This window comes from Dama dama, chromosome 11, assembly GCF_033118175.1.
Source record: "Dama dama isolate Ldn47 chromosome 11, ASM3311817v1, whole genome shotgun sequence".
Lineage (NCBI taxonomy): Eukaryota > Metazoa > Chordata > Mammalia > Artiodactyla > Cervidae > Dama > Dama dama.
Window position 1 is genome coordinate 58,763,795 of NC_083691.1, and position 16,723 is coordinate 58,780,517.

The window sequence follows — 16,723 nt, forward strand, 5'->3', positions numbered from 1 at the left end:
GGGGGGGGGGGGGGAGGCGAGGGAGAGTGTGGTGGATGCAGCAGTTCTTTCAGATGAGCTGGGCGGAGACGTGGTTTGATCAGGGTGGGCTGAGAATTTGGGAAGGGGGAGAGGGCGCAGGGGAGGCAAGAGGAGCAGGGAGTGTGAGCTTGGAGGAAGAGCTGGCCTCAGATTGTGTTCTCCTGTGATGGGATGGGTGCGAGGCTTGAACGGAGGGGACACAACCTACTGTCTGTCTGCTGCCCTGCCGGGGAGGCAGACCATGAGAGCAGAGACAGACCAGCGAGGGGAAAAAACCATGTGGTCTGGGCCCAGGTGGGGCTGGCTTGGAGCTGGGCAGTGGAGGGTCTGATGGTGGTAAAATTTGAGAAGTATTTTTAAGGCTAACTGACGGGTTTGCTGATGAAATGAATGGGGTGTGTGTATTCTGTGAGATGTGCCAAGATTTTTGCCTTGTGGGCACCTGGACAGATGCTCATCTTATGCTCATAGACTCAGAGGGGGCCTGGGGAGGCGGAGGGGGTGGGTTTTTGTGGTCACCCTCTGGTTGGTTTTCTTTTGCTGTTGTTTGATGTAAATGGTGAAGAGTTCTGTTTGGGTGAGTTTGGAGAACAGTTGGAGGTGTCTCAGAGGTGGGGGAGGAGTCTGCGTCTGGGGAAGCAGGGCTGGAGGCCACCCTTGGGAGCAGCTTGTTTAGAGAGGGGGCAAAAGGATGGAGTCAAGGCCCCCAGACAGCCTAGGTCAGAAGCACGAGGAGGGGCCTGTAAGAGTGGAGGGGAGGACGTGAAGCAGGGCTGGGTGCTCCAGGGAGCGGAGCGGAGGGCGGCCCTTCAGTGACTAATGGACAGTGTCTGCTGTCAGCAGGCAGGAAAGACAATCCAGGAGAGAGAGGAATGACCCAGCCAAGAGAATTGGGAGTGACCACAGGACGGGCTCCTTCATGAAGAGCAGGGTGGGCCCTCTTTAGCGCAGATGAGGCTTTCCTTCCCCAGGATCACCTGCATCACCTGAGGTTACCTGTTCACCTGTTCACTGTGTGGGAGAGCCTGTTATGTGTTGACAGTGGCTGCTGAGGCTGCAGCCACCTGGCCTAATGGGGAGGTCAAGGAAAGGCACTGATGATTCAAGGTTAATATGCACCTGCCTCATCACCCTTCTACAGGATGACTGATCTAGCCAGCCTCAGAGAAGACCAGGGTCATAAAACAGCTTTAAAATGTTGCCAGTCCCATTGTGTAATATAAACCTTACATGGATAGAATATGATTTATTGAATTCAATTCAAAACAGAGACAGAAGGACCAACAAAACAAGTGTAATATTTTACCGCTAGCATATTAACCTGTAATTTCAGAAAAATACCTGTGTGCACACATAGATAGAGATGTATCCAAATATAGAGCTATGAGCAGATAATTGGTTTAGAGAGCAACCAGTAAGAAAAGAGACTGACTACATGGGGGGAAAAAAGTCATCCTTACCTTGATTTTCAACTTAAATTCTGAATTAGTCCAATAAGGTAATCTACTTCAATATGGGTCTTAAGCTTTTTCTTTATAAGAGCTCATGCCTTCAATGTGGTCAACCAATTATAATAGAAATTCACTCAAATAGAGGTTTTCAGTATGGCAACCCACTCCAGTATACTTTCCTGGAGAATGCCATGGACAGAGGAGCCTGGAGGGCTACAATCCATGGGGTCGCAAAGTCAGACACAACTTAGCAACTAAACAAGTAGGAAGAATATTAGCCCAGCCTCCAAATATGTCCACATCCTCCTCCTTGGAAACCTGTGACTATGTCAGGCTACGTGGGGAAACGCGGGGGAGAGGAGGTTACTAATCAGCTCATCTTGAGGGAACACCCTTGCAGGCCTTTGTGACCACAGAGGCCCTGTGAGCAGGAGAGGAGGCAGAAGAATAAGAGAAGAACCTGCCTCGACCAGGGCAGTGCCCAGAAGCTGGAAGGCGTAAGGACCATTCTTCCCTGGACCCTCCAGAAGGAACATGGCCCTGCCCATAGCTTGACTCAGCCCCAGGGAGACCCAGGTGGGACTTCTGCCCCACAGAACTGTAAGGGAATGAACTTGGGCTGGTTCAAGCCACTAAGTCTATGCAAGTGCCTACAGCAGCCCACTGAAAAAGAATGCCATGAGTAACCATGCCAAGGTCAGTCCAAACAAAAATAACACTTTCATTGTTTTCTCTCATTTATCACACTGTTTTCCTCCCTCTGTTTATTTTGCAAATACTTTAAAATAGTAACTTGCTTTGAGGAGACCCACTCAGAGAAATGGTGTCAGAAGCAACTTTAAAAGACCTTATAAATTCTTCATTAAAGTTTTAGGTTGCGTGGTAGATAAGACTTGCCAGATGCCAACTCATTTGACAGGAGTTGGCCGGAGCCTGTGATGCCCTGGGGGGAACAGAAAGGCCAGTTGGTGGCTTTCTGCAAGCGTATCACTAATTACAGCTGCTAGACTTCAATTTCAAGTAAGACACGATATGGAATCTCATGCTGCTCCATCTCTCAGCAAGTTAATTAAGCCATGACAAGAGTCAAGGTATTACCGCTTCCCTAAGGCACAAAAATATACTACATGTAAGAGAGAAAATAAAGAACAGAACGGGCTTGGCACACCTTCCTCCATGGGGAGGGGCACACGGTCAAAGATTGTTGTTTTTAGTTGCTAAATTGCGTCCAACTCTGCGACCCCATGCACTGTAGCCCGCCATGGACAGACTCCTCTGTCCATGGGATTCTTCAGGCAAGAATAGTGGAGTAGGTTGCTATTTCCTCCTCCAGGGGATCTTCCTGACCCAGGGATTGGAACCCATATCTCCTGCCTTGGCAGGAGAATTCTTTACTGCCAAGTCACCAGGGAAGCCCAGTCATAGGAGGAGCTGCTAGCATCCCCCTGGTGCCCATGGGCCTGTTTCCTAACTGTGAGCTCATCCCAGGTCTGCAGTCACCCTGTGAAGCAGAGATGATGGATCTACAGAGACAATGAATGAATGATGAAACTGGGGCTTAGAGATGTAAGATAACCTGTCCACATCCACAGGCTGGAAAGTGCCTGAGCCAGGATTCAAACCCACGAGAAGGGTCTCATCCCAAAGCCTGAGCATCCTCCACTGTCCTCTCTTAGATGCTAGAGTACTGGGCAGGAGATTTTGGCAGCCTGGCCCCCTGACACTAACCATCAGTGCTATAGCATGCACAGCGCTTTCATGCTGACTGGGATTCCCGTTCTGAGTCTCTGTGTGTGTGGGCAGGGGGCTCAGAGCTGTTTTCACAAACTCCTGGAGGAGGTGTTCTTTCTTGCCCTACACGACAGAAGGGCAGCTGGCCTGAGGTGCACAGCCAACTCCAACCCAGGCCTGTATGACCCTCGCCCCTTAATCATGACATCACTGGGCTGCTTCCAGGGGTCTGGGTACCTCCTGAAGCGAGGCAGGAGCTGCTGTCTCATCCTACAGAATGAGAGGAAAGCCAGGGGGATGCACAGAAGGCCCAGCTAAGCCTTGACCCCAGATTTTTTTTTTAATGTTTATTTTTATTTGCTTGGTCGCATGGGTCTTAGTTGTGGGGTCTTTGATCTTCATTGTGGCAGGCGGGGTCTTTAGTTGCAGCATGTGAACTCAGGGTTGCTGCATATGGGATCTAGCTCCCCATCCAGGGATCGAACCCAGATCCCCTGCACAGTGGGCAAGAAATCTTAGCCACTGGACCACCTGGGAAATCCGGAACCCCAGACTCTTTATTCAGGTTTTCTGTTTGCAGTTATGACTGAGTGGTTCAGCTTGGCCCCCGAGACCCCTTTGGGAGTGTCCGTGAGCATTTTGGGGTGTTGGTTGTTCTGAGAATTATGTAACCCAGCCCTAAAGCAGCAAGCCACAGTTAACAGGCTCCTTTTTAGAGAGTCCCAGAATAGGATTGATATTATTTTAGGAGTTAGTGACAACTGCCGGGCCAAGAAAGTTTTATAACCATTCCAGTCTGCTTGGGGTTTTGTTGTTTTTTTTAATCTTCTTCCACCCAAGACTTGAAAAAGCAGCTTAGCATGTTAGATTTTCTGAGTTTCTTTAATTCAGTATAAAATAGGGTTTTTCTTGCTAATCTCTATCACTAACTCCTAAAATTATATGACTGGTCACATGACATGAAACATGATCTGGCTGCAAAATATTAACTTTGTGGCTCTTCTTTCTGTTGGCTATAGGTGGGTGAATACTAGCTTAGTGAATGAAGGCAAAAATTTGATTTTCTTTACCTGCCCAAGTTGGAGGGGTAAATGTGCACTATGCTTTATATCTGACCTTGGTAAGTCCTAGACCACATCAGAGTCCCATTTCTGATTTAAAATTTCTGTAGTCAATTAGAAGGTACTTCCTCAGACTTTCTTCTGTTGGATGGCTTTTCCGTATTAGGAATTTAAGTCAATTTGTACATCTGGTTTATATTGGGGAATAATCTTAATTCAGCACCAGCCTCTTCTTATTACACAGTTCATCCTACACTCATAGCAGACTTTTCATCACTGGAAGCACTGGCTCCTCCTGGCCTCCTAGAGCAGTTTCCCAGGACCTCGGGTGGAACCCCCACTCTTGCCCCTCTTACCCTTACCAACAGCTCCCTCCAGGATGGCCATCCAGCCAGCGGCCTCTACAGCCCGAATGGCCAAGGGAAGGCAAAATGGGGTCTATGGCCTGGGTGCTGGTGGGCAGGGTGGGTAGACCTGTGCATTGACTGTGATTGGTTGTTGATGGGGGGTGTGGTTATTGTTGTGGTTGTTGATGGGGGAGTATTGTCATTGGGGTGAGGTGGTTGTTGATGGAGAGCTGTGATTGCTAGGGTGAGATGGTGGTTGATGGTGGGCTGTGCTCACTCACCCAAGAAGTGAGCACAGGAGCACAACCTTGGGCTCAAGTCCTGGCTCTGTTGTTCAGCAAGTCTCTGAATCTCTGATCTTCTTTCTCCTTAAAGTTCACACTTCCCAGAGAGGTGGGTGTTTGGAGATTGAACGAACACCCTGTGCACACCAATGTCCTCCCCTAGACTGAGCACTCACTTCCAAGAGTCCCTGCTCTGGACCCAGGAGGAGCACCTTCAAGGAGGGCTGTCGGAGTCACCTGAGGCCTATGATATGCTAGGGATGTTCATCCCCCGCTCCTAGGGGTTCCAGGTGACCGATGGGGGTGGAGCCAGGCACAGAGTGTTCCAGGCTCCTTTCCCTGCGATTTTCAACCTGCACTGAAACCTACCATGCCAGCCAGAGCCTAACTTACCAGCTTTTTCACACAGTTAAATTGTGCAGAAAATTTATAGATTGCTTTGATTGGTCTTAAGTGATGTGCTGTTCTTGTTCAAATCTCTCTTTAAAACAACTGTAATTAAGATACAAACCTGGTATCCCAATAAAATACTCTCTGAACCCCATTCCTGTTACTGCTCGGGCCCCTCCCCTCATGACTGAAAAAAGAGAAACAACCTCCATGACCTTCAAAAATCAAACCTGACAGTGAGTTCAGTATGTATGGAGACACCCATAGACTTGAGATTTTCTGAAACTAGATAACAGTACTGCCTACAGTTTGGAAATGAGCTTTGTGTAAACTATCATCCTGGATATTGTGTACATTATGCATAAGGTTTGTTAATCATCTCCTCCTTCCCCCAAGGTTTGTTATCTGTAAGTTTGAAAGTTAATTCATGAAGGAGGAGAACATGTATTATTTATAAGTGTCTTTAGCATCTAGCAGCAGAGAGTGTCATGTTATTTAAAAATGGGATTCATTCTTCTGCGGAGTCAGTGCGCTAGGTCCCCTCTGTCATCCTGAAGTCGCCCCTATAAATAATGAGAACTCTTCCCTGCCAGAAGAGGGTTTGAGTCAAGAGTCTTTCCATTATTCATATCTTCCTAGTTTTGAGTAAATGTGTAGTCATTTAAAGGACTGAATGTTGAATTTTTCTGTTGCAAACATACTGGCCCATCTTCTACCTGAGCAGTTATGAAATAGCTCATAACTATAATCATTGTTGAGCTTCCCCAGTAGCTGAGTGGTAAAGAATCTGCATGCCAATGCAGGAGATGCAGGTTTGATCCTTGGGTTGGGAAGATCCCCTGGAGGAGGAAGTGGCAACCCACTCCAGTATTCTTGCCCGGAGAATTACATGGACAGAGGAGCCTGGTGGGTTCATGGGGGTCACAAAGAGTTAGATATGACTGAAGAACTAAATACAGTAAATACATACAATAAATAAAATAAATACAATAGTTATTGTATTCATTCAGGTATATTTTTACTATTTGTTACTTCCAAAACTGACTTGTTGAGGTATATAATATACTGAATTCTTTGTTGTTTTAATAAACTTCTAATTTTGGAGTAATTTTGTATTATGGTTCACTCTTGGTATTGCACATTTTGTGGTTCTTGACACATGTCATGACATGTGTCCACTATTACTATATTGTGCAGAATTGTCAGACTGCTCTAAAAATCCCTGTGTTCCACCTAGTCATCTCTCCCTGTCTCTGATTTTTGCAGTGTCTCCATAGTTTTGCCATTTCCGGAATGTTATGTTCTTGGAATTATTGAAGAAAACATGACATTTCTTAAAGCATAATTTAGCTGATTTTACTCAGGGAAGTACTTTGAGGGACTTTAGCCATAGTGGGGAGAGACTGGCCTCACATCCACCTGAAGGAGGGAAGAGGGGGGAGTTTGTAGTCCAGGAGTGAGGGACTGGGGAGCAGGAGAGAGGAAGCATCAGAGGTGAGAGGGCATTCTGGCTGCACTGACCTCACAGGATGCCTCCTGAGAACAGGCATCACCTCAGTAAGGGTCCAGCAACTCAGCAGGATTCTTGCTAGAATGCAGAGAGAGACACAGAAGTACACAAATTGATGTCTAGTCTGCACAGAGGAGTCTGACTCAAGTGTGGTCAAGGAGAAAGTCTTTGTGAGAATCATACAGTCTGCAGCCTTCTGAGATGGGCTTCTTCCACATAGTCTTATGCATCTGAAGTTCCTCCATGTCTTTCATGGCTTGGCAGCTTATTTCTTTTTATCACTGAGTAATATTTCACTGGGGCTTCCCTGGTGGCTCAGTTGTAGAGAAACTGCCTGCCAGTGCAGGAGACACAGGTTCAATCCTTGGATTGGGAAGATCCCTTGGAGAAGGAAATGGCAACCCATTCCAGTATTCTTGTCTGGGAAAATCTCATGGACAGAGTAGCCTGGCAGGTCTCAGAGAGTCAGACACAACTCAGGGACTAAACAACAACAACAATAACATTCCGTTATTTGGATGGACCACAGTTGATTTACCCATCACCTACTGATGGATAGCTGGATGGCTCCCAAATCTTGGCAGTTATGAATGAAGCCACTATAAACATCTGTGTTTCAGGTTCCAAGAATGATTTCCTATTTATGGAAAAGCTGCAAAGATAGTGCAAAGCATTCCAAATATCCCTCACTCAGTTTTCCTAAGTGCTAACAGATATCTTACCGGACCAGGGACATTTGTCAAAAGTAAGAGTTGGTTAGTGGTCAACTATTGACCAACTTCACTTCGTTGCTGTTGTTATTTAGTCACTCAGTCGTGTCCGACTCTTTGTGACCCTATGGACTGTAGCCCACCAGGCTCCTCTGTCCATGGAATTCCCCAGGCAAGAATACTAGAGTGGGCTGCCATTTCCTCCTCCAGGGGATCTTCTTGGCCCAGGGATCAAACCTACGTCTCCTGCATTGGCAGGCAGATTCTTAACCTCTGAGCCACCAGGGAAGCCCCAGACTTCACTTGGATCTCACTAGTTTTCATATTTGAGGATTCAGTCCAGGATACCACACTTCAGTTTGGGTGTGTCACAGACATTAAATTCAGAAAATTCAGCTTATCCTGAGAAAATGGATGTAACAATGTCAGCCGCAAGAATCTGGTGTTGCTTAACCAATGAACAGGATGAGACGGTTGGATGGCATCACCGACTCAATGGACATGAGTTTGAGTAAACTCCGGGAGTTGGCGATGAACAGGGGGACATGTCGTGCTGCAGTCCATGGGGTTGCAAAGAGTTGGACATGACTGAGTGACTGAACTGAACATATTTAATTATGATATGGTTATTTTATGTAGAAGGTTTTGGAAAGTTTTTGTTGTTGTTTTAAGCAAAGCATACAGTTCCCACTGTGCAAAATTAAGATTTGCTTGATAAAGTCACCATTTGTAAACAAAATACTAAAACTTGTTGATGAAAGGGCATCTTAGGGTTTTTTCAAGACCCCAGAGACAGCCAGTTGCAGACTTGTTTTTTAAACCTTTTATTTTATATTGGAGTATAGCTGCTTAACAATGTTGGGATAGTTTCAGGTGAACAACAAAGGGACTCAGCCATACCTACACATGTATCCATTCTCACCCAAACTCCCTTCTCATCCAGGCTGCCATATAATATTGAGCAGAGGGCTCTACAGTAAGTCCTTTTTGGTTATCCATTTTATATATAGCGGTGTGTACCTGTCCATCCCATGCTCCCTAACTGTCCCTTCCCCCAACCTTCCTCCTGGCCACCATAAGTTTGTTCTCTAAGTCTCCAAGTCTGTTTCTGTTTTGTAAATAAGATTCATTTGTATCATGTCCTTTTAGATGCCACATATAAGGGATGTCATACAATATTTCCCCTTCTCTGTCTGACTTACCTCACTCAGTATGATAATCTCTAGGTCCATCCATGTTGCTGGAAATGGCACCACTTCATTCTTTTTGATGGTTGCCAAGTTGTAATAAAAGCTGTCAGGGCGTAGTTTTCCAAGTGGATGCAGTGGTGTTTGGCCAGGGCTGTAATGACTCTCTTACAAATGTTTTGCTGGCAGAAGGACTCCATGAAAGATGACAGAGGAGGTCATCGTCATAGCCAAGTGGGACTACACGGCCCAGCAGGATCAGGAGCTGGACATCAAGAAGAACGAGCGCCTGTGGCTACTCGACGACTCCAAGACGTGGTGGCGAGTGCGCAATGCAGCCAACCGGACAGGCTATGTGCCGTCCAACTACGTGGAGAGGAAGAACAGCCTGAAGAAGGGCTCCCTGGTGAAGAACATCAAGGACACGCTCGGTGAGTGGTTGGCATGGCGGGACCCTGGGCTGAATCCCAGCCCATCCCATCCTGGAGGGTGGGCACTCTCAGGGCGGGGGGGTAGGAGGAGTTGTCATTTTCATTTGTGTTTGAGGAAAAAAGGCATCTTTCTACTTCTCAAGTCTCTGGACTTTGAGAGATGCAGTGCGGAAATGGTCTGTTTGTCGTTTCCTCAAGATGTTCAAGTTTGGAGGTTTCTGTAAGCTGACCCTTCTGTGTGTTTTGAACCTCCACCTCCCCCCCCTGCACATCTCAGTCTCCCGGCGTCAATGTTCTGGAGGGGCCTGAGATGGGAATTAGCCCCTCCAGGCACATCTACAGCTCCGCCCGGGTCATTCCCTCCAGTCTTTTCTCCCACAAAATCCTGTGCATGGGACATTTGCAAGTAGAGGAGGAGATGGTGAAAAGCACCTGGAACCTGGTGAATTGTTTCCCCCTGTTGAATTGGTGATTTCATGCCACAGTTGCACACGGTGGCAGCTAAGGTGGGGACTCGGAGGGGGCAGTATGATGCCGAGGCCACTGGGGTGACTCACAGGGGGCCAGCTGGGTACCTGGCTTTCTTCCCATGCACCTGTCCCCTTCCCTGGTGTCTGGACATGAGAGAGGCCACCTGGGTCCACTGGGGTTGATGGTGTCTGGTTTCGCCTTCGTGTGGGCATCAGGCTTCCTTGCAGTAGTCACAGCTGCAGAGTTACTTCCTGAAGGTCAGGTCCATGGTGTCTCCTTCCGTGAGCACCATACAGTGGCCCCTGAGACCACTGGCTGTCACGGGAGAGTTTGCTCTCGAAATAGGTCAGGGTTATCACCCATGTTACACGTCCTTGAAGTTTTCCTTTTTATTTCTAACCTGAGAATTAGTTTCACTTGAGGGAGGGGAATGGGTAGGGAAACTGAAAGGAAAATTAAGCTCTGAGTGTGATGAGTGTTGCAAAGTATTCATCTTTCATTTTCTGCAATCTTGAAAAGTCCACTGACTTTCTTTGAAACCATACGAAGCCTTCACCCACTGGGGAGTAATTTTGTGTCATGGGTTAGGTTATTTCCATATTCTGAAAGAGAAATGAGACACTGGCCTGCGTGTGGATCACATCAGCTACTGTAGACTCTGCCCGATGGAGAAATTCCGCTTTTCATGAGCAATCTGATTCTTTTCCATGAAAGTGACACCCGTTTGTCTTTTTTTCCAAGCTTGTCACTTGAAAGAAACACTGTTGTCCTGTGCGTATAACTCTCCGTTAACTGTGATCTAGAATTTCGGAAAGCGTGACTAGGTAAATACTTTAGGAGTGCCCTGAACTTAGTTTTATTTCTTCTTTTCCTCATCCACTCAAGTCCCTTTTTTTGGGAGATGCTCAACATTGTTGATTTGTTTTGTCTTCTTTCTTATCATTTTTAAAAAATATGTTCTCAAGATTCTAGTAAAGAATGATGTTGTTTAGTCGCTAAGTCATGTTTGACTCTTTGTGACCCCATGGACTATAGCCTGCCAGGCTCCTCTGTCCATGGGATTTTCCAGGCAAGAAATCTGGAGTGGGTTGCCTTTTCCCCCTCCAGGGAATCTTCCCGACCCAGGGATCAAACACGCATCTCCTACATTTGCAGGTGGATTCTTTACCTCTGAGCTATCGGGGAAGTCCAATAAAGAATGAAACACCCAGAAATGGGATGGATTGCCGGGGAGTGAAATAAGGTGAAAGTAGACCTCCAAGTTACCCACAAATCCCCTTGAACAGCTTGTCCTTCCTTCCTTCAGCTTTTAGAACGAGAAGACAGCTGAGCTTTGAAGCACATCTGTGCTCTGGTTTGGTTTTCCATGAGCCATGGTCAGTCTCTGGGGCTCCCAGGACTCGGGGGGCATCACTCAGCCAACTTGTCCACGTGTGGAGTGCCAGGCTTTCTCCCCCGCCCCAACAGATGGCCACCCAGCTCTGCAGGCTCATGTCTCCTTCCATGGAGCCAGCCAGTTCCATTTTGGGAGAACACAGATTGCTAGAAAGCTCTTCCTTAAATAGAATCAACATTCGCTCCTCTGTAACTCTCTCTGCACAGCTCTCCTTGGCACTTGAGAGCTGTGCTGGGGAACCGTGCTCCTTTTCTGGGGACTAACCACCCTTCTCCACCCTTCCTCCCCCGTCAGGCCTTGGAAACGTTTGCACCAACCGTTATTTACTGTAAAAACACCAACAAAGTTATGTTCTGAACATCTGTATCTATCCACAGCAGTTAATATTTATAGTCTAAGCAGTGGTCCTCAACCTTTTTGGCACCAGGGACTGTTTTCATGGAAGACAGTTTTCAACAAGACTGGAGGGGAGAGGATGGTTCCAGGATGATTCAAACATGTTACATTTATTGTGCATGTTATTTCTATCATTCTCACATCATCTTCACCTCAGATCATTAGGCATTAGATCCCAGAGATTAGGGACCCCTGCTCTAAAGGCTCATGGGGTTCAGTATTCCCATCGCCTGGGAGAAACTCCCCCCTTGGTGGTTGGTCTTTTGATGTGTTTACCCTGCTCACCCAAAGTCTTGCGTTTCTTGGACAAAGAGACCTTGTTATCTGGGCTTGAGTCCTGCATCAGCCCCTCAAGCAGTGTGACCGAAAAGGGAGGTGCCCAACTAGAGGTCACTGTGGTGGGGTGACTTATCTCTCCATCATCAGACCTGGCACAGTATCACTGTTGAGAAGGAAAGTGCGAAGACTTTCCCCATCCTCTCCTGCCTCCCGCTGGTCTTTGGAGCTAAGCCTTCCAAGGCTTCCTGTTTAAATCACTGTGACCTGCGTGTTGTCGGAATTCCAGTGTGATCCTAGATGGATTACAGAGCCAGTGTATTTTCTCTCCACCGTGCATCAGAAATAGTGAAAACAGGCTCAGAAACCACACCACATGTGTCAACCTTCTAATAGCTACTCATGACATCATCCGTGTTTGTGATTCTACTGCTGTGGTTAAAGTCAGATTAAGATTTCCCCGGCAGACACCTGGCTTGGGACAAAACAGCAAAGACTTTCCAGCCAAGTCCCTGTGTACCACATACGTGTTGATATCTCTAGCTGCAGACACCTGTGACCCACAGAGCCGCTCCTGCTTTTTTACATTCCTGCACTGGGTTAAGGTTGGTTGCCAGTTTAATTCAATCACTTCTCATCCTTTGTTAGACAGAAAGCAGTGCGTGTAGGCATGCTTAGTCGTGTCCAAGTCTTTGCAACCCCATGGGCTGTAGCCCACCAGGCTCCTCTGTCCATGGCATTTTCTAGGCAAGAATACTAGGTTGCCATGCCCTCCTTCAGGGGATCTTCCCAACCCAGGGATCAAACCTGAGTCTCTTCTGTCTCCTTCATTGGCAGGCAGACTCCTTACCATTAGTGCCGCTTGGGAAGCCCCCAGACAAAAAGCAGTGCCTTCCCCCCGAAGAGCTCTCTGTTAGGAAACAAATAACATTCTTTTTTTTCTTTTTATAATTTATAATTAAGTAAAACAACATGAGTACTTCTTTGCATACAGGCTGTGCACTGATGCATACATGCAACCATAGATCTCTCCTATTCAGCTCATAGTCATGAACAGTTAAAGAGAACTTTTCCAGTGATAACAAGGAACCGTCCTTATGAATTGCTTCTCCTGGCAGAGTGCAGATAGTGTTTTAAAGGCTCAGCACATCCCTGGGCTCTGACCTGGCCTTGGTATTTCCATGACCTGACTCCTAAAACCATGCAGGTGAGGTGTTGTCAAGCCATGTGCTAAATCTTCTTAGCTGGGGAGGTATTTTATCAAAGACCTATCTTTCTTGCTACTTCTCGACAGCAGCTGGAACCTGCTGTAGCCTCAAAGGTTAACTGTCTTCTCAGTGGTCACCTTAGGCCCAGGTACTGACCAGGCTGCCTAGAGAACCACGACTCCATTAGAACCTGTTAGTAGCCACCAGTGGCGGGTTGGCTCCAAGGTCCACATGTCCACTGCTGACTGCCCTCCATGGTGTCTTGAACCAGCAGTGGGCTGCCACCAGGACTGTTCCTTAGACTTGGCCTCTTTGTGACCTGACCTGAGGCCAGTTAGTCACCTGCCGGTGGTTAGCACCAAGACTCCACCTCTCTGAGTTCACACCAGACCCGGAGCAGAGAGAGGCTGCTGAAGGACCACTGCTCACTCTCTGAAGTACACCTCGTGCTGTCTGGTTTGAGACTTGTGGTTGGAGCGGGGCTGGTCCTGGGAGTGAAATTCCCCAGGTTCCTCAAAGCGTATCCATGTGGGGTTGACTGAGCGACTTACTTCTGCAAGAAAACACACAGACGGGACAACCTGGGATTTTTAAAAAAAATTTTTTTATTTTATATTGGAGTATAACAGATTAACAATGTTGTGGTAGTTTCAGGTGAAAAGCAATGGGACTGAGTCATACATATACATGTATCCATTCTCCTCCTCCTAACTCTCCTCCCATCCAGGCTGCCACATAACATTGAGTAGAGTTACCTGTGCTGTATGTAGGTAAACTTTTTTTTTTTAACCAACTCAAATGTCAGGATTTAACTGGGTGGGCATTTGACAGGACTTTATAGCAAAGATAAGCAGCTAGGATGTTGAAATTCTAGTGGTATGAGGTTCTCTATGTTAGAGACCAGGGTCTTATTCATAAAGCTTGAGTAGTGTGTGAGTATGACAGTGAACATGTGTGAGTGTTAACCCCTGGTTTTGATGGTAGGGTTGTGTTGAGGAGGAGGCTGTCTTTGTGTGTGGAAATGCACACCACGTATTGAGGTAATGGGACAGGACACTGGCAGCTTGCTCTCAGAGAGCTCAGGGAAATACATCTTTTGTGCTGTTCTTACAACTTTCAGTTCAGTTCAGTTTAGTCGCCCAGTTGTGTCTGACTCTTTGCGACCCCATGAATCGCAGCACGCCAGACCTCCCTGTCCATCACCAACTCCTGGAGTTTACCCAAACTCATGTCCATTGAGTTGGTGATGCCATCTAGCTATCTCATCCTCTGTCGTCCCCTTCTCCTCCTGTCCCCAATCCCTCCCAGCATCAGGGTCTGTTCCAGTGAGTCAGCTCTTCGCATGAGGTGGCCAGAGTTTCACCTTCAGCATCAGTCCTTCCAGTGAACACCCAGGACTGATCTTTAGGATGGACTTGTTGAATCTCCTTGCAGTCCAAGGGACTCTCAAGAGTCTTCTCCAATACCACAGTTCAAAAGCATCAATTCTTCGGTGCTCAGCTTTCTTCACAGTCCAACTCTCACACCCATACATGACCACTGGAAAAACCATAGCCTTGACTGGACGGACCTTTGTTGGCAAAGTAATATCTCTGCTTTTTAATATGCTATCTAAGTTGGTCATAACTTTCCTTCCAAGGAATAAGCGTCTTTTAATTTCATGGCTACATTCACCATCTGCAGTGATTTTGGAACCCCCCAAAAATAAAGTCTGCCACTGTTTCCACTGTTTCCCCATCTATTTGCCATGAAGTGATGGGACCAGATGCCATGATCTTCATTTTCTGAATGTTGATCTTTAAGCCAACTTTTTCACTCTCCTCTTTCACTTTCATCAAGGGGCTTTTTACCAAACATTAAACCAAATGAGCAGACATCAAGTGGCCTAGGTTCGATTCCTGGATCTGGAAGATCCCCTGGAGAAGGAAATGGCAACTCACTCCAGTATTCTTGCCTGGAAAATCCCATGGACAGAGGAGCCTGGCAGTCCATGGGTCGCAAGAGTGAGTCGGACATGACTGAGTGACTAAACCACCACCACCATTCAGAGATCAGAGGATCACGGAGCACCTGCTGAGATTGGACCTGAAAGCAAGGCTGCCACTGGACGTGAACATGCCGACTGAATCTTCCCCAGAACATCCCCAGGCCGTGGCTTAGAACTTTCTGTAATCATCCAGCAGTCCTTTTTGGGTCTGCAGCAGGCAGGGGAGGGAATCTTACTTCTTGCTGGACCAGTCCAGGCTGCTTCAGCCAGTTGAATAAGCACATCTTTGTTACAACAGAGACGGAAGAGAAGGATGGTCAGAAAGCCCCTCGGGGCCCCACCTCTGTGATGCTGCAGCCTTGGGGTGCCCTTTCAGGCCTCACAGATCTGTGGGTCTCTGCTGTGGTCACAGGCATCCTTGGCGGATGTGAGCAAGGCAGGCAGCAGGCGGTCTGTCCAAATGAGCCCAGGGCGAGGAATGCCTCGGTCCGTGATTATCTCAGGCAGAGCTGGAGTTGTCCCTCCCTCTCTCTGTCCGTTGGAAGTCCCTCTAAGCTCCTTGGTTCCTGCTGAGTCACCTCTGGGAACAATAGCCAAAGGCTTTGAGATGGGTGTAGACGTGGTGTGGGACCAGCCCCGTGTCCTTGGCTGTGTGTGCGTCAGGAGTGGAGCCTGGCGGGATGGAAGAAAGGGTAGCACTCAGCCCCTGGGTCTTGAGTGTGGGTGGACCGGAGGAGCAACCCTGGCCCGGATGCCTGGGGCTCGTTGGAACAGTGATGCTGTCCCCCATGGGCCACTGGAAAAGACTGGACAGTACCCCTTGGCTCCTCTTTTATCCTTCTGGAAGCATTGGTGCATCCAGTCACTCCTGTCCCCACCTGCAAGGCTGTGTTGGTTTTCTCCCACCTGTGCTGTCCCCTGGGACTGTAGAGGACTAGCTACTCATGAGCATCCTTTACTCTGGGCTCTGAGTGACTCACTTATCAATAACTTATCCTGGTTCCTTTAATGTTGAGGGGAGCAGGAGCTGTTAATGAAAATGACTGAGAAGTCAAATGTCCCAGGAGTACACCTCCTCCTCGTCTGTAAATTCTTTTCCATTTTGGCAGCAGTCTCATTGGCAGCAAGCACATTCTCTTGTCTTTGCCATTCACAGGCTTTTGGTATGACACTATTTCTGCACTCAGATAGCCCTCAGAATTGTCATCTCTTTGAAACACCTGTCTTTTATCAAACTGTTCATTGAAAGAAGGCATACTTATTTTAAAAACTTTTGGAAAATAGGATAAAACAGAAATCACCTGTGATCTTATCACCCAGAAGTAATGACTGTTGGCGTTTGCATCTGTTTGCTCAGTACACACATAGAATCAAAATAAGATTGTGGAGGGGACTTCCTGCTGGAGTCAGTACTGGCTGTCACCAGGCAGTTGGTGCTCAAGTATCTGCCCTTTCTGCCGAAGCCTGATTTCAACACATGATGGAAAGGAGGTTTACTATGTGAGTTTGATCCGTGCCTCCTTGCTTGGTCAGTGGTCAGGATGCTCAGTGTTTTTGTATTTTCTATAAACAACCTAAGAGGAGAAGCTGATTCCTTACATTTGTCTTATAAGTAGTTTGGTTTTCTAGGTTGAATGTACATAAAGGATAAGAAAATTACTGATAGTCTTTCTACATGTCACTTAAACATAACTTCCTAAATGAAGTCATTGTCTAAGGAACCAGTACAAAAAAGTACTTTTTTTTTTTCCATTTCAAAAAAGTACAAAACCAAACCACTCCCCTGATGCTGAAGCTCCGCTACTTTGGCCACCTGATGCAAAGAGCCGACTCATTGGAAAAGACCCTGATGCTGGGGAAGATTGA

The 16,723-nt window shown here is 47.2% G+C and overlaps 1 protein-coding gene across 3 annotated transcripts in view; it reads left to right on the forward strand.

Annotated features, from left to right (window-relative positions):
• Window positions 1–16,723, forward strand: part of NCK2 (NCK adaptor protein 2) — a 113,033-nt gene that overhangs the window by 77,544 nt on the left and 18,766 nt on the right. For 2 of the 3 annotated variants that reach the window (XM_061155332.1, XM_061155333.1), the window contains exon 3: window positions 8,882–9,123. In XM_061155332.1, the coding sequence (XP_061011315.1) occupies window positions 8,898–9,123 (226 nt within the window). In that variant the 5' untranslated portion in view covers window positions 8,882–8,897. The remainder of the gene's footprint in view (window positions 1–8,881; window positions 9,124–16,723) is intronic. The other variant, XM_061155334.1, reaches the window with a different exon arrangement.